Source organism: Ranitomeya variabilis, chromosome 6 (assembly GCF_051348905.1).
Source record: "Ranitomeya variabilis isolate aRanVar5 chromosome 6, aRanVar5.hap1, whole genome shotgun sequence".
Classification (NCBI taxonomy): Eukaryota; Metazoa; Chordata; class Amphibia; order Anura; family Dendrobatidae; genus Ranitomeya; species Ranitomeya variabilis.
In genome coordinates this window covers 407,751,624-407,776,080 of record NC_135237.1, presented here as the reverse complement: position 1 = coordinate 407,776,080, position 24,457 = coordinate 407,751,624, and the positions used below count along the sequence as shown (strand labels likewise).

The following is a 24,457-nucleotide window of genomic DNA, read 5'->3' as shown; positions in this document are numbered from 1 at the left end:
CTATGTAGACACCCAAGAAAGTAGGACACAATACTCCCTGCAGGTCTAACCCTTTTATTTCACCAGTTTCGCTAATTAATTATTTTATTTTTAAAAATCATATTTAATGTCTGGTATTGGGGGGCTTTGGGGACCGAAAATTTGTGTAGAAGGACTATGGACATCATATAGCGGGGTCATTTCTGGGGAGCATCATCTTTTTGTGTGGCATACAAGAGGCACTTATGGCAATGAATGGTGTATGCATATATACTAATCTGTCAGTATGGGCAGCACGGTGGCTCAGAGGTTAGCACTGCAGCGCTGGAGTCCTGGGGTGATGCTGCGGACCCCAGACTGGGAGAAGGGGGTGTTCGGATGTGCGACGCTGCAGGTGTTCGGTGGTGCGGGGGCTCCACCGTCATTTTGTTAAAGACCGGAGCCCCGCACTTTTATGGTTTACTAAGCGGTGGACTTCAGGAAAATTGTTTGAGATGAGATCTCATCACCGAGATCTCCATCCGCCCCCGGCAGCCATTTTACCAGAGTCCACTGCAAAGTAAACCATGGGAGTGTGGGGGCTTCAGGCTTTCACAAAATGTTGGCGGAGCCCCGCACCAACGAACACCCGCAGCGCCGCACATCCGAACACCCCTTTCTCCCAGTCTGGGGTCTGCAGCATCACCCCACTCCTGCCTCCGCCAGCAGCGACCCTGGGACCCTGCTTCACCACAGCCACCCCCTGTAAACAATAATGGATTGTAAGAAGCATCACCATTTTATTAAAAAAAAGTTTTTTTTCCTATTTTTCTCCTCAAAATTTGGGGTGCGTCTTATAAACCGCAAAATATGGTGGTTTCCCATTTCACAATTCAACCTGTATGTCTGACTGTTCCCTATTCTACAATTGTTGAAGTCGAGATGCCAGATGGATAAGAGTGGGGTTGTTCGGAGGGCGGGGAGAATGAAACTGGAACTGGCCCTCCCCCCCTCATCTCAAGACACTATTTCCAGTCCATGGGCCGCAGTCTCCCCAGGCCTGGTTTGACATGAACAGTGGCTCTTAAAAAGGTAATTTGGCAGTAGGATCCACACTCAAACTGTTTATACGGGCGTGCAGGCCATATAAAGTGGATTCAAATTATACCTTGATCTATGGGATGAACACAGAACTTCCTGAGAATCTGCCTCCAGAGTTTATTTTAAATGAAAGAAAGCAGATCAGTAGAGCAGACTGTCAGTCATTACATGTCTCACACTGGTAACTCTCCCTTTCATTTAAAATAATCTCTGGAGGCAGATTCTCAGGGAGAGCTATGTCCGGCACATAGCTCTTAATTGCTCATTGACATATAAGAAAAATTCAGATGTCAGTGTAATAAGACATCACATCACAGATATCAAGGTATCATTGTATTCAGCTTCCTATGACCTACATGCCATATAGACGGCTTAGGAGGGTTGATCCCACTGACAGATTCCCCTTAACAGCATAGCGGCATCTCTATCAGCAGATATATCATAGATGACAATCACTTACAGCAGATCCTGGTTTCAGAGGCGTAGCGGCTGGCAAAGGAGTTATGACATGACCTCCCTGAAAATACAAAATACATATACATATATATATATATATATATTCAGTTTATAACAAATCATTTAAGTTTTCCATATTTTGTCTAACAAGCATCTGAAAAGATGGAGTTAACTTAGGAAGATAACTAACACACAAACATGTCAGGAATGGTTACATTCGTATTAGCCATTTAGCCCCTTCCTGACCTGGCGATAATCCATTTTGTTTATTTATTTTTTGCACTTTTAATTTTTCCTATACTACTTACATGAGTCATAACTTAATGTTCCTTTATTGTTTTGAGCCTAGCAGGTTTTCTATCTTAATATGTAGTAGATGTATTGACAAGAATATTAGCAAATACCTCCAATTAAAAATGTAAAAATGTTCTTCTGATTCGTCATGTCGCTTATTCCATGTGAATGGCATTGCCTTAGCTTCGGTATCCATGGTTACAACCACTAACAACCAACTGTCACTATGAGTGGTAGTAACCATGGATTCCTAAACTACTGCAATGCCCTGCACATGGGGTAAGCGACATAGTGAATCTGAAGAACTATACTATAAAATTGGAGGCATTTGCTAATATTTTCCTGCTACTGCTAGTTTAAAGTGGTGTAAGAAAAAAAATGTGGAAATTCATAAAATAAAAATTTCTTGCTTGTATCGCCTTTTTTTCCTGATAACTGAAGCATTTTCATTTTTCGGTTGATGGAGTGGTGTGAGGGTTTTTTTGTTTTTTTTGTGTGTAGCGGAGTTCATGTGTTGTATTGAGGTAGATTAAACACAGTTTGATAGCTTCTTAATGCATTTCCTTATGGCATTGCAGCATCAGAGAAACTACAATTCTAGCGTTTCAATTTTTTTCCTTTGTATGGCCTTTACCGACAAGGTTAGATCATTTTATATTTTGATAAAACGGACTTTTACAAACCAGATATACCACATATGTCATGTATTCTTAATGCGGGAGGTGGAAAAGGTGTGCAGTTCAGATTTGTATTTTTTATTTTTTCTTCTCAACATTCTTGCATTTTTTCCTTTTCTCATTTAATTTTCAGGGGATTTGAATCAGCAATTGGACAATCACTTGTACTATATACTTCTATACCACAGTATTGCGGAGTGTATTAAAGGTCCGCAAATGCCGCTGTCAGATACAGGGCTGCGGCATTTAAGGGATTAATAGCAGCAGGCAGAGCTGTACCTCACTTGTTACTGTAATGAGGACTGTGTAACACAGCCACCATCTGTTGGGAATGAAACAAGCTCAGCACCTGAGCCTACATCAAACATGGGGACCCAACAGATGACACAATATGTCGGGAAGTTCTGGCATATTATTTTATGCAACTCTGACTATTGCCATTCCTGTGTTATTACTATTAGAAATTAAACAGTTGCTCTTCTTTAGAGGTGGAAGAGGACCCCCTTACCTCTTGGGCCCCCGTGTGACTGCACATGTTGCACCAGTGGTGTGTCCGCCCCTTCATAGCAGCTGCATGAGTTTATGTAGCTGGCAGAGTGGGGAGCAGAATGTCAGACACAGCTGGACTTCCCCGCAGAAGATGCAGAGACAGTTTATTACCGTCTCTGCCTTTACTGTATACACAGTGCTGAAGAAATGCCCCGTATACAGTATCTGTGACATTGCTTTCTCTAGACCCCGTGATAGCTGGATCTACAGAGGGAGCAAGAACTGCTGTCCTAGGAGACCCACTCAGCTCTGCTATGCAGCCAGTAGGCCGAATTTCTCTTGCAACTGGGGGTTAATATACTAACCCCAAGTTAAAGGGGAATTGTTATTTTGTTTTATTATCACTTATTGGGGGCATAATGTGTGCACTAAATTACAAATAATTGAAAGGAAAAAATATATATAAATAAAAGCTGAAGCAAACACAGTTGCGGTTACTAGCCTTGCCCCTGTCTAAAAAAACAAACAGAAAAAAAACCTCACACACATGTCCAATATAGATATAGGGAAATAAATGGTCATGGAAAGGGGAAAAAAACATATAATAATAATAATAATAATAATAGTTCTAAAAAGGGTAACAGCATTTAAAATGCATTTCAGTGTTCCAGCGTGGTAAAAACAAAAAGTGAATAAAGTTGTTTTTATTTTCCCACAGACATCGGAAAAAAATTTAAGAGTATGAAAATAACAAAAATAACAAAAGGATAACAAGACAAATGGAAAAGATGCAAAAACCATTTGAATATCAGAATAAGAAAGTTTTATAGTTCTAAAAACTGCACGTAGAGAAAAAAAAACAAAAAACAAAAAAAAAAACACAAACAAAAAAACCGAAAATGTGCCTCATCAGGAACAGATGTAAATGGTCTGGTCTTGAATTGGTTAAAGACTACTTACGGTTTCTGTCTGCCAAAAAGTGTCAACAATGGGACATCTCTGATTACCGATGACGTTGTAGTACCACAGCCACGCTTCTGCATTTATGGGCTCTCCTACTGTACCCAGTATTTTTAAAGAATTCAGATTGTACCTGAAAGGAAATAAGAAAACATTAGGGGTTTACAGATAAGCGATCAGTAAGGGAATCTGTCAGTGGGATCTACGCTCCTAAGCAGTCTATATGGGCATTTAGGACATGGGAAGTGGAATATAAATGGATACCTCTATATCTACTATCTGATGGCTTACTCCAGAGTAATCCATATTTTTTAAATCTGTAATTGAGCTGTTAAAAAGGACTGTCAGCACAGGATGACTGTTTAAACCAAGAAGAGGCATTCGGTGCTTCACGGTGGGGTTAAACATTTATATACCTTCTCAGCTGATAGGCTTCGCAGGGTCAGAGAAAGGTAAAGATTGATTGACAGCTCTGTTTTCCATCTAAGAAGAGGGGGGTGGAGACAGAGGGAAAGCAAGCAGGTGGGAAGTGACACAAATGATTGGCCTCGCTGTGAAGCACCAAGTGGTGGGACTTAGTTGGAACAGTCATTCTGTGCTGGCCGAGTTCCTTTCAGATCTATGGGCTGGACATAAATCTTCCCGAGAATCTGCCTCTAGGGCTTATTTTAAATGACTGACAGTCTTTTCTCCTGATCTACACGTTTCACACTGGTAACTCTCTCTTTCATTTATAATACTCTCTGGAGGCAGATTCTCAGGGAGATCTATGTTTGGCCCATAGCTCTTAACATTAAGGAAAAAAACGTGAATTTCTCTGGAATAAGACATCAGATCACAGACATTAAGGCATCATCAGCTTCCTATGACCTGCGTGCCCATATAAATGGCTTTGGAGGGTTGATCCTACAACAGATTCCATTTAAACAGACAATGGTTTGCAGCAAGTAACAAGACTTAAGGTACCGTTACACTAAACGATTTACCAATGATCACGACCAGCGATACGACCTGGCCGTGATCGTTGGTAAGTCGTTGTGTGGTCGCTGGAGAGCTGTCACACAGACAGCTCTCCAGCGACCAACGATGCCGAAGTCCCCGGGTAACCAGGGTAAACATCGGGTTACTAAGCGCAGGGCGGCGCTTAGTAACCCGATGTTTACCCTGGTTACCATTGTAAATGTAAAAAAAAAAAAAAAAAACAGTACATACTTACATTCCGGTGTCTGTCACGTCCCTCGCCGTCAGCTTCCCGCACTGACTGTCAGTGCCGGCCGTAAAGCACAGCACAGCGGTGACGTCACCGCTGTGCTCTGCTTTTACTTTACGGCGCTCACAGTCAGTGCGGGAAGGTGACGGCGAGGGACGTGACAGACACCGGAATGTAAGTATGTACTGTTTTTTTTCTTTTTTACATTTACAATGGTAAGCCCTGCGCTTAGTAACCCGATGTTTACCCTGGTTACAAGTGAACACATCGCTGGATCGGTGTCACACACACCGATCCAGCGATGACAGCGGGTGATCCAGCGACGAAATAAAGTCCTGGACTTCTAGCTCTGACCAGCGATGTCACAGCAGGATCCTGATCGCTGCTGCGTGTCAAACACAACGAGATCGCTATCCAGGACGCTGCAACGTCACGGATCGTCGTCGTTCTCGTTCAAAAGTTGCTCAGTGTGACGGTACCCTTAGGCTAAGTGCACATGTTGCAGAATTGCCGCGGAAATTTCCACGGCAATTCCACAACTCCTGCCGAGAGTATATCGCATGCGGAATTGGCTTGCAGAATGCTAGCGTTTTCCAAGCGATCTGTAGCATCGCTTGGAAAACTGATTGACAGGTTGGTCACACTTGTCAAACATAGTGTTTGACAAGTGTGACCAACTTTTTACTATTGATGCTGCTTATGCAGCATCAATAGTAAAAAGATAGAACGTTAAAAATAATAAAAAAAATCATGATATTCTCACCTTCCGGCGTCTCCAGCAGTCTTCCCACTCCTCGCGATGCTCCGGTCCCAATAATGCATTGCGGCAATGACCTCCGATGACGTAGCATCACGCGAGACCGCTACGTCATCACAGGCCATCTTCGCAATGCATTATTGGGAACTGAAGCATCGCGAGGAGCGGGAACGCTGCGAGGGGCGCCAGAAGGTGAGAATACACCAAGGTTACTTACCGGTAGCTGGTTTTTCCGGAACCCATGACGGCACACCTGAGAGAGGGGATCCGCCCAGCCAGGACAGGAAACCCTACTGAAAATAAAAGGGCGGTACCTCTCTGTCGCTTCAGTTTGTTTTCAGAGTATGAGAGGCCCCCCTGGTTAGTACACATGGCAATCCAACACCACATCATATTAACTAAAAGCACCCAAAACAATAGTGCACACCGAAGGGGTGATAAAGGGGGGGGAATATACGGGTGCCGTCATGGGTTCCGGAAAAACCAGCTACCGGTAAGTAACCTTGGTGTTTTCCCTTCCCCCATGCCGGCACACCTGAGAGACTTTTGTAGAAAGAAAAAAACCTTAGGGAGGGACCACCGCTTGGAGTACCCTTCTACCAAAGGTTAGGTCAGCAGAGGAGGAAAGGTCTAGCTGGTAGTGTTTGAAAAAAGTTGAGGGTGAGGACCAGGTAGCGGCCTTGCAAATTTGGTCAATTGATACCTCAGCCTTCTCTGCCCAGGAAGTAGCCACAGCTCTGGTGGAGTGAGCCTTGATGCCGTCAGGAACCGGAGTGCCACTTGCAGAATAGGACAGGCTAATGGCCTCCCTGATCCATCTAGCAATGGTACTTTTAGCTACCCCACACCCCTTTTTACTACCCTGAAAGGCTACAAATAGGGTTTGATCTTTCCTCCACTGACTAGTCATGGTCATGTATTGTAACATGGATCTCCTTACATCTAACATATGGAACTTTTGTTCCCCCGGATTTTTAGGATTATTACAAAATGATGGTAACGTAATCTCCTGACTCCTATGAAATTTTTGGACTACTTTGGGGAGATACGCTGGATCTGGTCTTAGGATTATCCTGTCATCAAGAACCTGAGTGTAAGGAGGGCATATTGATAGAGCTTGTAAATCACCTACCCTATGGGCCGATGTTAGGGCTACTAGTAGGACTGTTTTCAGGGTGAGTAATTTAGGTGGTAACTCCTGCGAAGGCTCAAAAGGCTCTTTAGTTAAAGCCTCCAAGACTAGATTTAGATCCCAAGGAGGGATTTTGGGGATAATAACCGGTCTAGACCTGCCACAGGATTTTATGAATCGTGAAACCCACCTATTAGATGCTAGGTTGCAATTACATAGGGCCCATAAGGCTGAAACTTGAACCTTAAGGGTGCTAGTTGCTAATCCTAGTTGCAAGTCTGCTTGTAGAAATTCTAGGATGGGACCCACTGGAGCTACATCCCCTAATGGTTTACCCAGGAAGTCTATAAACTTCTTCCAGGTCCTACCGTAGATTCTAGAGGTTATAGGCTTTCTGCTTTTTAACAGGGTGGAGACTAACCCTGGTGAGAATCCTTGGCGACTCAGTAGCGCCCTCTCAAATACCAGGCTGCCAGATGGAAGCCCTTCACCTGAGAGTGGGTCACTGGTCCCTGGGTTAACAGGTCCGGCACATCTGGCAGAATCCATGGGTCTGTTAATGACATCTGCCTTAGAAGGGAGAACCATGGCCTTCTTGGCCAGAATGGAGCTATGAGTATTATTTTTGCTCGGTCTTCTCTGATCTTCCGGACTACTGTTGGAATAATCACTATCGGGGGAAATGCGTAGGCCAGAGAGAATTTCCATGGTATTAGTAGGGCATCTACTGCGAAAGGATGTTCCTTTGGGTTCAGTGAGCAAAATCTTTTAACTTTTTTGTTGTGTGAGGTGGCAAACAAGTCTATCTCTGGTGTACCCCAGGCCTGTATTATTCGTTGGAACACCTCGGGATTCAGGGACCATTCCCCCTGTCTCAGAATTCTGCAACTCAGAAAGTCTGCCTGTGAGTTTTCTACACCTCTTATGTGTAGTGCTGTTAGGGAAGACAGGTGTTGTTCTGCCCAATGAAATAGTAAGTTTGACACCTCCATGAGGTTCCAAGACCTCGTCCCCCCCTGGTGATTGATATAGGCCACCACTACTCGATTGTCCGTCATGATTCGAGCAGGGGAAGAAAATGTTTCAAGAACTTTTCTACTGCCCATAGTTATTTTACGTTCGAGCCATAGCTCCTTTCTTGGGAGGACCAAGTTCCTTGAACTGAATGGGATCTTAAGTGAGCTCCCCAACCTAAACCGCTTGCGTCGGTCGTGATGATGTCCTCGACCGGTTTCTGCCACTGGACTCCCATAGTGAGATGTTCCTCTATGGTCCACCAAATTAAGGAATTTCTTACATCCTGATGAAGACATAGATTTCCTTCCAAATGCCCTTTTAATGGATAGAATGGATGGTCTTCCTCCAACCTCTGATGTAATGTCATTGGGGGGACTTTTTCGCTGATGTAGAGGGCCCTTTGAACATATAGCCTGATCTCCTTTTATCTTTGAAGTCCCAATTTCTCCTATCTCCTGGAGGTCGGCCTCTGTTAAATCTTCTCCGTAAAAAAGGTTTTTTTAGGATCTTTAGGGAAGGTTGGAAAGGCTTTCTTTTTGTCTCCTGCCTGTTCCAAGATCTCTTCTAACTTTTTCCCAAAGAGGAGTTGACCGTCGCATGGGATGGTGCATAGCTTATGTTTGGATGGCAAATCTCCCGGACAACCTTTAAGCCATAGGGCTCTCCTGGCGGCATTGGACAGGCCCTAGCTGTTAATCTTGCAGAGTCCACGCAGGAATCTGCCAAAAAAGCTGCTGCCCCTTGAACTAGGGATAGGTTTGCAAGAATGTCATTCCTAGGAACTTTATCCCTTAGCTGGTCTTCTATCTGCTGTAACCAGACCATAAGAGCGCGAGCTGTTCATGTCCCAGCTATAGCTGGTTTCAAGCCCCCTGCCGCGGCTTCCCAGATGTGTCTCAAAAACTCATCTGCTTTTTTGTCCAGTGGATCTTTTAGGACCCCTGAATCTTCAAATGGAAGGGACGATTTTTTCAAAGATTTGGCTACCGCACCGTCAATTTTAGGGATTTTCTCCCAGGATTCGGAGTCTTTTTCTTCAAAAGGATATCTCCTTTTTGATGAAGAAGGTAAGGTACCCATTCTTTCGGGTTTTTTCTATTCTTTTTCGATCAATGCTTTGATTTTTGCATTGACCGGAAATGTTTGTTTTCTTTTTTCCTCTAAACCGCCAAACATGACATCCTCAAGTGACATAGGTGTCTTTTCCTCTTTAAGACCCATTGCAGTTCTGACCGCTTTGACTCATTTTTCTACATCCTCAGTTGGGAAACATGGACGACCCCCTGTATCACTATCTGAGGAGGAATCTGAGGACTGGATAGAGGCGGAGGAGGTAGAGGGAGACCGGGATGATTTTTGACTCTCCTGTTTCTGAGAGGCCTCCGAATCCGTAGACACCTTACGGCTTTTCCTCCCTGCTTTTTTAAAGGCCAGTTTTAAGGAGTCTTTTATCTCTGCCTGTATTATGGCTTTAAGGCTAGTGGCGAAATTAGGGGTCTCATCCTGTATGGTTTTATAAATGCAGTCAGAGCAGAGGTCCTTCTGCCACTGAACTGCAAGCGGGGCTTTACAAAGGGCACATTCACGGTTCTTTGTTTTGCCGCTAGATTTCCTCGACCCCTAGTGATCAAACAGAAAAAATGGACCCTGTTACCATAAGGGTGACATTCACGTAGATCACTCACCACCGCCAACAGTCAAGGGTACCGGTTTTGGAGGCTGGACAGATGCACGTGCAGTGTCCTTTCTGGACGCTGAAGAGTCTTGCCGGACAGGACGGCTTCTGCTCCTACCACTTGAGCGGCTGCTCCTGTGCTGGTGGCTCGGCAAGGCATCTGGCGAGAGCTCCTGACGCTGCTGCTGTGATGGCAGCGGCTGCTGCTGCTCCTGTTGTCCCACTTCCATGCTGAAGCTTTTGGACATGAGCGCGTCTTATGTGGTCAAGCACCCTTTTATGGGGGGACCACTGCACTCCCCGCCTCCTCCGGTGCCCAATAGTGGCCCCTCCCCTCCTCTGCCACGCCGCCGGAGTCCCTTTCCACCGGCCGGCGTTTCTTAATGGGTGCCGCCATCTTGGATCCGGCGCCCGCCCCCAACGGAAGCGGCCGCCGCACCTGGATGCCGGCAGAGGGAGGAGGGCCGCGTGGCAGCCACGGAAGGAGCTGGAATATCCGACCGTGCTGCAACAACGCCCGCTCGGACGCAGAGACCCGGAGGACCTGCGGACGGCGCTTCCAGACTCCCGAACACCGACGCACAGGCGCTGCCTGTACTTCCACGCCGGGACAGGACCTGGGTAAGTGGAAACTACCGCCGTGTTCAGCACGAGGGTCCCTGTCAGGACAGGAAACCCAACTGAAGCGACAGAGAGGTACCGCCCTTTTATTTTCAGTAGGGTTTCCTGTCCTGGCTGGGCGGATCCCTTCTTTCAGGTGTGCCGCCATGGGGGAAGGGAAAATCATAATTTTTTTATTTTAAATTTTTTTTTTTAACAATTATATGGTTCCCAGGGCCTGGAGGAGAGAGAGTCTCCTCTCCTCCACCCTGGGTACCAACCGCACATGATCCGCTACATTCCAGCATGTTGGGCATAGCCACATGCAGAAAGGAAGCGGATCAATGCATTCCTATGTGTGTGGAATCCCGCGATTCCGCACAAGGAATGAACGTGCTGCGTTTTTTTTCCGGAATGCGATTCCGCCGCGGATAAAAAAAAGCAGCATGTGCACAAAAAGTGCGCATTGCATTCTAATAATAGAATGCTTAATGTATGCATTTTTTTCACGGTTTTATAGCGAAAAACCGTGAAAAATCCTGAACGTGTATATATTTTTATTTTTTTTCCCCCAGACATGTTGAACAAACTTACTTTTGAATGACATCACATCCGTATTTCATCAGTAAGCGTATGGCGGTGGGTGCAGTGTAAAACTGGTTCACCTTGTACTTCTCAATGATTTCCCAAAATCTCCCCACATGTGGATAGGTAGGAATGCCTTCAAACTACAAAAAAAAAAAAAAAACCGCCAAAGATAAAGCAAATAATTTTTTTTTATTTTTTTTTTTACACCTACATGAAATACAACATTAATAATTCATCTGTAGCCAAAAAAAAGATTATGCAAACATGAAATAAGCCCTTTTCAGTTTACTAGTATTTGTGAAATGTGGCTGATAAGAGAGATGGATCGCCATGCTTCATATTAGAGTAATTGATAACTTTATGCAGGTGACATTTCTGTACCCTGGTGCTCATTGGGCCTTGTACAGGGGCTTAACTGGATATAAAAGTCCAATATATCATTTCCTTTCATGGGTAGAGAACATGTACTTTAGGTAATGAGTTGAGAACACTTACCATTACACTCGTGGCCCCATTAGCTAATGGCCCATAGGTAATGTAAGAATGGCCTGTGATCCAACCAATGTCGGCTGTGCACCAATAAATGTCATCTTCGTGGTAATCAAACACGAACTTGAATGTTAGAGCCGTGTAGAGCAAGTATCCTGCAACGGTGTGCAAAACCCCCTGCAACACAAGGAGTCAATCATTACATTACACAATAACACATGAATATCCAGGATTGATGCATGCATATATAGACGTGGATTCACCCGATACCCTTCTGTTAAAGAAAAACAAACAGTGGTCATGGAAATCGCCTGACAAAAGTGATGTAGTGAAAATCAGACAAATCAGTGACCATTGTGGGGTTTACTCACTATCAGAAGGGTATCAACAATTTTGTACAAACTGTTACTGAAAGTCCAAAAGACAGAAGTAAATGAGTAGCAATCACTGATGGACGCAGATTCCGATCACGTGGTCTATAAATGCCACTTCTGGTTCTGTCACAGGTGATAGATTTAGGGAGGTTATCTTACAATGGTAATCCGAATGTTACGTCTGCTGTGAATTCCACATATTATATAATCTTCACAGCAGTTCTACCATTACCCCTGAGGAAGCCAAATGTGAATGGTCTAAGGCGTGAGGACTTCTGCCATTTCCCATATTTACCAGGTTGTATTGTATCATGGATATGGCATCAAGTGGGTCCCAACCTTTCTGGCGTTGAGAGTCACATTCAGCACCACACTCCCACACAGTAGTGAAGCTCAGAGCCCCCCATTAGCAGTAAAATAACAGCCAAAGCTTCCCCATACAAAGCACACACGGGCCATGTGCCCCCCACCTTTCTAGGCAGTACAGTTACATCCAGGGGTTACCACCTTACCCCCATTTGGTAATCTTGCATATAGCACTCCGACCATGCTACCCCAATAACGCATCCAGCCTCACGCACCTCTCCAGCTGGCAGCTTACTATATTTTTCTCACCACCAGTATACAGCATATGCCTCCAGACTTGCTCTTCTATGCCGGGCTACTCACAAAAGTCACTATGGACACGGTTTTATTTGTATTTATTCTATGTATTACGTACTATTTGTCTAGGAGTTATCGAATGTTCTAATTTGGATTCATAGATTTTTGGGCCACTAATTAGATGGTTGAGGACACCATTTATGTATGTCTGTAGATGTGAGAGTAGGAGCAGTCAGATGGTGTGGACGGCTTTAGGTTTTTTATTACGTTACTCTATGCGCACGTTAGTGTCTCCCATAGTATCTCCTTTATGACCAACATGGTGACGGTCCTATAAAAGTTTCCTAAATTTGAAAATTAGAGAAAAATTAACAGTTATAATATTAGTGCCAATATTACCTTGGCAGTTTCTAAAAAAAATGTTTTATAGCAACATAAAAGATGATACTATGGGCTTCTGATTTATTGGTATGGAGCAGGTTAATATGTCTAGCAGAGGTGACGAAAGAAAGATTATTGACCCATGAAGACTTTTGTCATTTTTTCAATGGTCATTTCCCTACAAGTTTAAATCAGACAAGATCTTCTAGATCATTATTAATAAGATGTTTATCAATCTGTACCCCATGACATTTTTGTATACCATATTGCAGATGTTAAAGGTTTTTAATCGGTGTGTATTTCCTAAGTGTTTGATCAAGGTCCGAATGTGATGGTTTGCACTGTTGGATATTTCGGTTTTATATGCCGTGTTCCTTAGGTGAAAAGCTGCACGTTTTTACAGTCTGGAATCAGAGTGCTGGACTTTGCCTTTTTTTATAGAAACAGCATGTACATTTTAAATAACACAATAAACAGTATGCCTTCCAGGATATTGTATTAGACAAAAAAAATGTCACCCTGCACTTGCTGGAATGTTTATTCAGGGAGAGGCACGGCTGTACATGTCATAAAACAAAGAATGTTTACAAATGTCCCTGCATACGTGGACACGACTGACGTGACATTTTCTTGCTCGAGTTTCCTGGTACTGTGTGGTCAGATTAATAAGGTTTGAAGAAAATCAGAAGATGACAAGTCAACATTCACATCAATAAGAAAACATATGGTGGATTAAATGATGTCAGACAATTAAAGAGGAAATCACTAGGTCCAATGTGCTAAAAATGGTGGTGGGGTTAGTATGTATCACTTTCTTGGTTGTTTGATGGAGTCCAGAATAGCTGCTTCCAATGAGACCAAAAGCATCATATAGGAAAATAAGTGTTTGGTTTGTTTTTTTAATAATAATAACTCATGGTTTGTGAAATTCAATGTTGCAAAGACTTTTCCAGTCCTTACCTTTGGTTTTCCAGTGGAGCCACTTGTATAAAGAATAAACAGAGGATCTTCTGAATCCATCCACTCCGGTTCGCACTCCTCCTCTGCCGCGGCCATCAGATCATCCAGCCACCTGTCAGTATCAGGATTCCAGGCAGTCTGCAGACAGGGACAAAATATTCATCAGCGACCATGAACAGCTGCAAAACATAATGTAATGTGCACTCAGGCCCAAAATAGAGAATGTACAGGAGGATTATTCTCTCCTGGAAGGGCTACATAATAGAGTGGCGGTAAACAAGACTGTGTGAAATGGTGCTCAAGACACAAGTGTTACGGGATAAAAGAACAGAAGTTAAAGGAAAAAAAAAAATCTAAATAAGGAAGACTAAGTGTAGTGAACCATAAAATGAGACAAAAAAAAAAAAAAAAAAGGGAGAAGCCAGCACTGCTTAAGGTCAGGACACAATACATAAGGTGCACATGCACATACTAAATTCTATCTGTATTTCAAATATGAGACATTTAGCAAACAATTGATGAATTCTTTGAGCTACCCCGCCACTTCACGGCATTCTCATAATGGGGCAGTCCTACTCTCCGTATTTTATTTACATTGTGCCATTACGGCCTCCTACATGTATTAAGAGTGAGAAAAAAAAAAAAAGGAAAGACCACATTAGATAACATTACCATAACAAGCAAGCTGTACCTGGAGCATTTCAGAAACAGGCTGAGACACAGGTGCACAATTAATTATTGTGTCCTGACCTTAAGCAGTGCTGGCTTCTCCCTTTTTTTTTGTCTTTACATTGGTTAGTGGCTGACCACCACTGTTGCCGCGCACGCTGGGTTAGATACGCCTTTCTTTCTGTGTTCATTGTGATTGATAGGCTGCTGTGCACACACACAGCAGCCCTGCCCTGCCTCAGGCTCTAGTTAATTGTGCACCTGTGTCTCAGCCTGTTTCACCCTTTAACTTTGTTGCTGGTTTGGCAGTGTGGAGGCCAGATCTGAAATGTCCGCACAGGACCTGATCGGCTTTTACCTGCGCTTGCCTTTCGCGGCACCAAGGGAGTGATTCTGAAATGTAAATAAAATACGTAGAGTAGGACTGCCTCAATTGTTTGCTAAATGTCTCATATTTGAAATACAGATAGAATTTAGTATGTGCATTTGCACCTTATGTATTGTGTCCTGACCTTAAGCAGTGCTGGCTTCTCCCTTTTTTTGTCATAAAATGAGACAGACGTTCTTCTAAGTTTGGGGCAAAAAATACATAATTAAACAATATCGATGTACGATTTACCTGAAGTTTGGATGTGTTTTGGTTGTTTAGTCTCCCCCCAAGGTGTTTCACCACGATGCAATTCTTCACAGCGTGTGCCCTGTGTGACAGAAAAAAGAAATACAATTTTAACATGCAATATATAAACCAACACATAACCATAACATCGCAACCATGATGCCAAGCTCACCGACTTGCCAATCACAATTTTTTTTTTTTTAACAGCTAAACTTTGTAGTTGTGGTAATATCTGTAAAGGATCCTGTACATTGTACTCCTAAGACGTCTGTAGGCCATAGATGGCTGCTCCACTATACACATCAATGTCCAGCTGTTTTCAGGGAGGACAGGGCTGCCGGACACATCTGGCATCAGCTTTTCTTCCAGAGAACAGGAGAATCGGGCATATATAATCGAACTGCCCTACTGTCACCTTCCCCGAGATCATAGTCAGGACGCCTCCTTACACATCAGGCGGTCAGCCAGTCCTGACGTTTAGGGCCTCATATCCACATTAGATGGCGGTCAGACAACCGTTTGGCCAGTAGCTATTTTGGCTACATCTCCCATACATAGGAGCTCACTCTGCCGAGCGCTCATGTGTTCTCTATGAGAAAGTCTATGTCAGACATCTCTGTTAGGGCTGTCCCACACGTCCAGATAATTCCGGTACCGGAATAAATCGGTACCGGAGTTATCCGTGTCCGTGTGCCTGGGAACTCACATAGGCCATACGTGCGGCACACGTGTGCCGCCCGTATGGCGAGTGGGTACCACACGGAGCGTGTGGTACCCACGCGTGTGGTACCCTGCATCGCGCTGAAGCCGCGATTCATATGTTCCCTGCAGCAGCGTTTGCTGCAGAGAAAATATGAATAATAGTGTTTAAAATAAAGATCTATGTGTCCCCCGCCCTCCCACCCCCTGTGCGACCCCCCGCTGTTCAGAAAATACTTACCCGCCTCCCTCGCTGCTTCCTGGTCTGGCCGCGGCTTCTAGTGTATGCGGTCACGTGGGGCCGATCATTTACAGTCATGAATATGTGGCTCCACATCCCATAGGGGCGGAGCCGACTATTCATGATTGTAAATGAGCGGCCCCACGTGACCGCATACAGTAGAAGGCGCGGGGTAGAGAGGAAGGAGTGACAGCCAACGTGGGAGCGGGTGAGTATTTTCAGGACAGCGGGGGGGCGCACAGGGGGTGGGAGGGCGGCGGACACATAGATCTTTATTTTAAACACTATTATTCATATTTTCTCTGCAGCAAACGCTGCTGCAGGGAACATATGAATCGCGGCTTCAGCACCATGTGGGGGGGACAGCGCTTACTGTAGCGCTGTCTCCTGCACGCACACGGACCCCAGACGGAGAACGTCCGTGTGAGGTCCGTGTTTTACACGGACCCATTGACTTTAATGGGTCCGTGTAATACGTGCGCTCCCACGAACACTGACATGTCTCCGTGTTTGGCACACGGAGACACGGTCCGCAAAAAAAATCAATGACATCTGAACAGATGCATTGATTTTTATGGGTCTACGTGTGTCAGTGTCTCCGGTACGTGAGGAAACGGTCACCTCACGTACCGGAGCCACTGACGTGTGAAACCGGCCTTAGCAGCATATGTCAGGGATTACAAAAGGATAGCCAATCCGAAATTATAAATGTCCAATCTATATCTCCCCTGACAATCATCCTGTCTGGAACCCCCATTCACATTAGAAGGTCATCCAGAAAAGCAAATATTGGCCGACGTTCGTGTCTTGGGGGTCTTAAAGCACAGTTCACAAGTCCCGTAATCATCTGTTTCAGCCTGATCCAGTATTTTGTTTACGGGATCCATTTTAAACTAATGAAAAATTGATACTTTAATATGGATCCATCCACATTGACTTAAACCATGTAAGAAGTTGATCCTGAAGTAATCAGGTTGTTTTTTTTGTAGCCAGATCAAACACATTGTATGCAAAGATTTTTGTTTGGCTAAAAACAACAGTCAAGTCAGTCAATGTCAATGAATCCATTTTAAAGTATCAGTTTTTCATTAGTTTGAAGCTGATCCAATTTTTTGGTTTATTGGATACATCCACAGATAATTACTGGACAAGTGAACTCAACCTTACCTACAAGAAAAACGGTATAATGTGAGGGACGGTGAAATGTACATGTGACACGAGATATAGAGTGGTTATCCTCCTTGTGCTCCGAGCAATGGAGACAATCCTATGATTTAGAAGGTTCGGTGTATACTAGCACTAGATTAGGCTCCATCGGGTTTTTGCCAAATAGATCTATGGCCAAAATAGGTTCTTGGTTCCACAGGCATTGACACTGAAAAATAACTCCATTTGGGGAATTTCTATCAGTTTTATCACATTTCACAATCCAGTGTGCCTACATTATTTAATAGATCTCTAATGACCCCCGATAAACATTGGATCAATCGTTTGGCTCCCCCGATTCTCCCATATGCAGGATGCTCAGATCTAGGAGGTAGCCACTGCCATATTCATCTGGCAGCGCATTTTCTGGAGAATAAAAGGATCAGCTGTTGGGAATGTAACAGGCTGGGTCCTTCTCTCCCACAACATCATCTGCCGAGGGGAGAGTCAGGAGGCCCCCCATTAACATTAGACTCTCCGCAGATCATTATTAGTTACATTTCTAAAGTCAGCCACACCTCATATTGTTGGCTGATCCTGTTGATATTTGCTGGCTCGGCCACCTTTAGTCTCATTTGTTTGGGAGCCTTCAGACCACTTGAGACTGGTGTACTCAATTTGAAAATCCACATCCTGATGGCTATATAGTACCGATAATAAATCATCATTTTAGGAGTCTATAGTTGTTTTCATATTCAGTGGTAACATTATAATAAAGGATTATAAAGCCAAACTGACATTAATTTTCAAAAGTAAGTAAACCTCTCTCATTAGGTCAAAGATTTATTGAGTACTGAATTATGAAATCTAGTGACAGATCCACACATTCCTTTTATACCTGTGTGTATTTTATTTACTGTAATATATTCTATAGAAATGACAACAGGAAAAGGATTTAGAAAGTCATACTTTTCCTTGCACTTTTGGATAGCCTCATCAGCAATATGCTTCAAGTTGATGATTTTTTCTCCTCTGAATACCCCATCTTAAAAAGAAACATTAATTTTTTCCATGATCGATGGCCACACAAATGTTGGATCAACAAATAAGAGCGTGATTACACATGGTAGATTTTCTGTAGATATTTCTGCAGCAGTCACATACTTTTCAAATTGGTTTCTAACAATTGTGCATATGTCCAGGAATAACTACATAATCATACATAAAACAAGTTCTCCCCAAACACCTGCCACGTGAGAAGGTGTCGAGATCAGTAGACTTTCCATACCTGCAGTGATCAGGACAGCACACTGGGAGTCCAAGATCCTTTCACAAAGTGAATCAGAGGAAAAGCCTGCAAACTGAATAAGGTATAAATCAAGAACATGCTTATTATTGTAAGATTCCAAAACGCATCTTGTGGGCAACATGCGTGAAATTAACAAACGTTCATGTTGAACCATTGGGACATGCAGATACACAATGAGGGTCCATGTCACAATCTCTAAAAAACATACTGGCTTGGAGGTGACCATAGTGGAAGTGACCATACACTCAGACAGCTCGGAGGTTGTATACACTAACAGCCATGTTTTGTTATCCCAAAATCTCAGCAATGATATCATTCCAGGCTGACTTGTCTCATTGTTCTAGTGATGAAGCTTCATCAGATGTCACATGCAGATCACAGGTATCATTCATGAAGTCATCCTTACAAGTGAAGGAGCAGATTTCCTCATAGGGGGATATTTTATGCCATCACAAGCATTGGACTTTCCTCCCAAAAATGAGGAAATTAGTCAAAGGAGTTGAATGTTAAAAGATTTTACTCAAAACTCATTCTCTTCAAGAGGATGAGGTCTTCAGGGTTTAGTTCAATAACAACATTAATTACCTCTACAAAGATACATATATGATAACCACTGGGCCCACTATGAGAACAGGTTCCTGTGACCCTCGTGTACATGGAGTAGTAGTTCATATACACACTGACCTCTCCTTTCAGTCTATGAAACCAGAATTGTGCATGTGGGACCACCACTCTCAGTGATTTGCGGGGAGGAGATGGTGGTGTTGTTGGTGGTGGTTTGGGAGGCAATGATCTTACCCCCATAAATCATATTTGCCATATGTTCATTCTTACAGCATGAAAGATGGACAAGACGCATCTCTTCACTGACTTAAAATCAGGAAAAACACAAGAAGAGACAAAAGCCGGCCACATACATACAATAGCCGATGGCCATCAGCTGAACCCCAACTCCCCTATACACATTAATGTACAGCGTGGCCAAATCTTTGGGTGTGAAAAGAGAGATTGGACAGAGCTGCTGACAGACAGCAGCAGATCTGCTGAATAAAAAAGTGCCCGATCCTTATCTCCCACATCATCATCGGTTATGAGACCCCCATAACATTAGATTGATGACCTATCCCAAAATAATGTAATGTGTATGGGGCGCCAAAGCTCTAACTTGGACTATATGTAGAAAAAGGAAGCCAGCTCACCGCTACATCAGTGGCTATAGGACAAAAAGGATGAAGGCTTGTTCCAGCTGCTGGGTGAAGGATAAAGATTTTTTTTTTTTCATTACTGAAATATTCTTAAGGCCTCTTTCACACGTCAGTGGCTCCGGTACGTGTAGTGACAGTTTTCTCACGTACCGGAGACACTGACACCCGTAGACCCATTCAAATTAATGGGTCTATGCACATGTCTCCGTGTTTTCACGGACCGTGTGTCCGTGTGCAAAACACGGAGACATGTTCGTTTTTCTCCCGCAGCACGTACTGCAATACGTCCTGCACACATGCACACGGAGAACAGTGTGCACTCTCCTCCGTGTACACGTACCGCCGCAGGAGAGACAGCGCTACACTAAGCGCTGTCCCCCCCCGCATGTGGTGCTGAAGGCAGAATTCATCTCTTCTCCCCAGCGTTCGTTGGAGAGAAGAGATGAAAGATCAATTTTTTTTGGGGGGGTGAAAAATAAAGTTTGCATGTGCCCCCCGCCTCCCCCCCCCAGTGCGCCACCTGGCCCCTTGCCGAAGAAATACTCACCTAGCTCCCACGATGTCTCCTCTGTCAGCTTCTCCTGTGTGAGCGGTCACGTGGTACCACTTATTACAGTCAGGGAATATTCCATGCAAACTTTATTTTTTACCCCCCCCAAAAAAAAAATTGATCTTTCATCTCTTCTCTCCAACGAACGCTGGGGGAGAAGAGATGAATTCTGCCTTCAGCACCACATGCGGGGGGGACAGCGCTTAGTGTAGCGCTGTCTCTCCTGCACGGTCCGTGTGGTCCTCAGGCGGCACACGGATGCCGCACGTGTGCCACTTGAGCACATGGACACACGGATAACTCCGGTACAGATTTCTCCGGTACCGGAATTATCTGGACGTGTGAAACCGCCCTAAAACATGGCAACGTCAGGGAGCTGGAACAATCCTTCATCCTTTTTGTCCTGTAACCAGTGCTACCATGCCGCAGTAGTGACATTTACAGGCTATGAGACCAATTTTAAAAGAGGCACCTACCACTATAGAGTGAACTGCGCCAATTCTTGCACATGCCAACATGGAATATACCAGCTCTGGGATCATTGGCAAATAAATGGCCACCCTGTCTCCTTTCTTCACTCCTTGAAAATAAATACAAAAACAAGATAGAGTGAAATCAGAATGGAGGGCACCTTACAACCAACTTTTACAGCATTACTAAAATATAGATATTTATTGGGTGTAAGTCTCCTGCACACAGTAACACGAGTCTATGATGTATTGTGCGCCAGGAGGACAAGACCTGAATAGGATTTGGCTCAGCATAATAGTTACCCATGATGGACCCCATCTACCATGATGCCTGTATCTGAAAACACAATGCCATCATTGTAATTCCCTAACACTCACTATACAGCAGACATGAACGTTATCACCAACTTGGGTTTCCTCAATAATACTAAGCAAAGCAATGATAACGAAGTCATCTGCTACTTATACCCCGTGAATTGTACGTTATCTCAGCAAAACTTACTGACACGGCTTAAGAAAAAACCACTGCGATTTCCTATCTTTATTACAGATGATTGTAAAATATGGCCGATTACTTCACTTTGTCAGAAGACACCTGAACGCAATCTTCAGCTTATCAACATAGAAGTGTTTCCTGTGCTCTCTGGACGTCCTCACCAGAGTATCAAACAGGAGCCGTGGGTTCGGTCAATAAAGAGATGGCAGATCCACGTTCTCTCATTTTGTGATGGCAACATAATGGATCCCATAGACTTGGGTTAGATCTGTCAGATCTACCATGCTATTCTGACCATTAGGAGCAAAGAAAAAAAAAAAAATCAAGAAAGATAGCGCCATTGGAAAAATACTTAAAAGAGTTGGTGCCTTTACTTTACCCGATGCGTTGAGACATGATTTTGTAGCACTTGCCAAGATATTACTATAACAGGTTCTCCTCCTGCTCTTCTTAGTGCGGATTTCCTCACAGACTGCACAGATCTCCAGTCCATACAGTGGCTACTGGTGGAGGAGCATGTGATCAGCCTTGTCCAATAGAAAAATTTCACATGGGAAAAGTGCTTTTCTACTGGAGAAACTGAGGGCAGGTCTGGTCACTGCTCCTCCACCAGCAGCCATTGTATGGACTGGAGAACTGTGCAGTTTGAGGAAAGCTGCTCGAACAAGAGCAGGAGGAGAACCGGTCATAGCTAGAGAGTACTAAGTGCCACAAAATCATGTTCCAACACATCTGATAAAACAATAATAAGGGTCCTAAATCAAAGCTTTGTCACAAGAAAATTGGAGTACAAAGCTTGGAAAAGTTGAAAAAATGTTGCAACTTTATTCAATTTTCTCCCACTTCCATCAAAACAGGCAGAGCTGAAGCAGGATGGGGAAGTGCAGGGCAGTGGAGTCTGAGTCTGTGTCCATTTTGGTGGAGTTGAAGTCAGTATAAAATTGACCGACTCAGACTCCTAAAATATAGAATAAATTGGGTTCAGTTCAGTGCAGGAAGTGCTGAATATATTATCACAAGAATTTGGGAAAGTTCTGATATGTCCTATAAATGTGTGTTCTGTTCCTGATCTAAGGCTCTTAGTGGAGATGAATCTGTGCTGCACTTTACGTACATGCTCAGTAGTGATGCTCCACCTCTATCAGAGGAAAAAGGCACTGGGAAGGAACGCCTGCACTCATCTAAGAACTGCACATGTACAGGAAAACAGGATTAAGGCAAGTAAATAGCTTGATTATTAAGTCATAATGGTGATAAAATGTCTGCTACCATTTTACTACAGTAAATTGATCACTTAAACATGAGCCATGTATGAGGGAGTCAGTTTTGGAGACGGGAGTCGGAGTCAGAGAATTTGAGGAGTCACAGTCGAAGTGGGAGGTTTAGGTTACAGACTCGTCAGCCCTGGGGGTGTGACACCACAGGTCTTCTAATTCTTGACGACTTGTGACTTTCCTTAACCAAGAAATACGTAAGCTACTTACGGGTAGCGGTGTTTTTCAGGAGCCCATGACAGCACCACGAGAGAGGGGATCCGCCCTTCAGGGACAGGAAACCTTCAGACATAAAAGGGCGGCACCTCTCCCCTCCGTCAGTTGGTTTACAGAGCATGAGAGAATCTCCTAGGTTAGTAGCATATAAACATTAAAACACGGTACAATTCACCCAGTGAATAAAGTTAGGACCTAATGGAAAGAAGGTGCTGACCCATACAAGAAAAGAGGGTAGGGAATATAAGGGTGCTGTCATGGGCTCCTGAAAAACACCGCTACCCGTAAGTAGCTTACGTATTTATTCAGTCGCCATGACAGCACAACGAGAGACTTGCAGAGAAGTGAAAGAGACTAGGGAGGGACAACTGCTTCAAGCACCCTTCTTCCGAATGTGAGATCTGAGGAGGTACCCAAATCTAGTCTATAGTGCTTAAGAAAAGTAGACGGAGAAGACCATGTGGCCGCCTTACAAATGTCTTCAATCGATACCTCCGATCTTTCTGCCCAGGAAGTTGCCATGGCCCGAGTGGAGTGAGCTTTTATACCCTCCGGGATTTGCACACCACCTGCTGAATAAGCCAGAGAAATTGCCTCCCTGATCCAACTAGCTAATGTGTTTTTGGACACCCTAAGTCCCTTTCTAACTCCCTGGAAGGATACAAATAGGGAATTATCTTTTTTCCAAGTATTAGTAGCCGAAATATATTTAAGACGACATCTTCTTACATCTAGCGCATGGAATTTTCGTTCCTTATTATTAGTGGGGTTAGAACAAAACTAAGGTAAAACAACTTCCTGTAATCTATGGAATTTTGAAGCTACTTTCGGAAGGTAAAGAGGATCAGGTTTTAAGATAACTCTATCTTCTCTAAACTACATGTATGGAAGCTGTCTAGATAGAGCTTGCAGGTCACTAACCCTTCTTGCGGATGTGAGCGCGACTAAAAGGGCAGTTTTGAAGGATAGGATTTTAATTGGCACTTTGTCAATAGGTTCAAATGGTGCTTCCATTAGAGCGGAAAGCACAAAATTTAGGTCCCACGGAACCAATTTTTGTTTAATTAGAGGTCTGGACCTAGACGCAGCCTTGAAAAATCTAGATATCCAGTGATTATTGGTTAATTTACTATTATACAGAGCCCCCAGGGCCGATACCTGTACTCAGAGTGCTTGTGGCCAGTCCCATCTGTAAGCCCTTTTGCAAAAATTCCAAAATTCTCTTAATACAGATTTTTTGGCCGATATGTGACCCTAAAACCTCTAAAAAATGTGTTCCAAATTCTGACGTAGATATTTGTTGTGGATGGTTTTCTACTTTTTAGTAGCGTGTTTATAAGGTCTTGAGAAAACCCCTTTGCCCTTAACAGTGACCTTTCAAATTCCACGCCGCTAGATGTAAGTTGGCGACTCGTGGATGGAGAACTGGGCCCTGGGAGAGGAGATCTGGTGTTTCTGGAAGAATCCAAGGCTGAGAAATGGACATCTTCCTCAGCCAAGGAAACCATGATCTTCGGGGCCAGAACGGGGCTATCATGATTACCCGAGCCTTGTCTTCCCGTATCTTCCTCAGAACTAATGGTATTAAATTTTGAGGGGGAAAGACATAAGAGAGATTGAAGTGCCATGAAATTGAGAGAGCGTCCACTGCGTATGGGTTTTCCCTGGGGTTTAAGGAGCAGAAACGATGTAGTTTCCTGTTTTCCTTGTTCGCAAAAAGGTCTATGTCTGGGCACCCCCATAAGCGTACAATCTGATTGAAGATAGTCTGGTTCAAGGTCCAATCTCCCTGTCCGTGTTTGTTGCAGCTTAAATAGTCGGCCACGACATTGAGTTCCCCCTTTA

General features: G+C 43.9%; 1 protein-coding gene across 1 annotated transcript in view; it reads right to left on the bottom strand.

The window, feature by feature from the left end:
* LOC143782602 (acetyl-coenzyme A synthetase, cytoplasmic-like) overlaps positions 1 to 24,457 on the bottom strand; it is a 59,031-nt gene that overhangs the window by 17,292 nt on the left and 17,282 nt on the right. The window contains exons 4-12 of the mRNA XM_077270215.1: positions 20,633 to 20,736; positions 18,381 to 18,453; positions 18,062 to 18,137; positions 15,010 to 15,088; positions 13,722 to 13,859; positions 11,410 to 11,580; positions 10,921 to 11,054; positions 3,936 to 4,068; positions 1,520 to 1,576 (exon numbers count right to left, since the gene is read on the bottom strand). Coding sequence (XP_077126330.1) covers positions 1,520 to 1,576; positions 3,936 to 4,068; positions 10,921 to 11,054; positions 11,410 to 11,580; positions 13,722 to 13,859; positions 15,010 to 15,088; positions 18,062 to 18,137; positions 18,381 to 18,453; positions 20,633 to 20,736 — 965 coding nt within the window. The remainder of the gene's footprint in view (positions 1 to 1,519; positions 1,577 to 3,935; positions 4,069 to 10,920; positions 11,055 to 11,409; positions 11,581 to 13,721; positions 13,860 to 15,009; positions 15,089 to 18,061; positions 18,138 to 18,380; positions 18,454 to 20,632; positions 20,737 to 24,457) is intronic.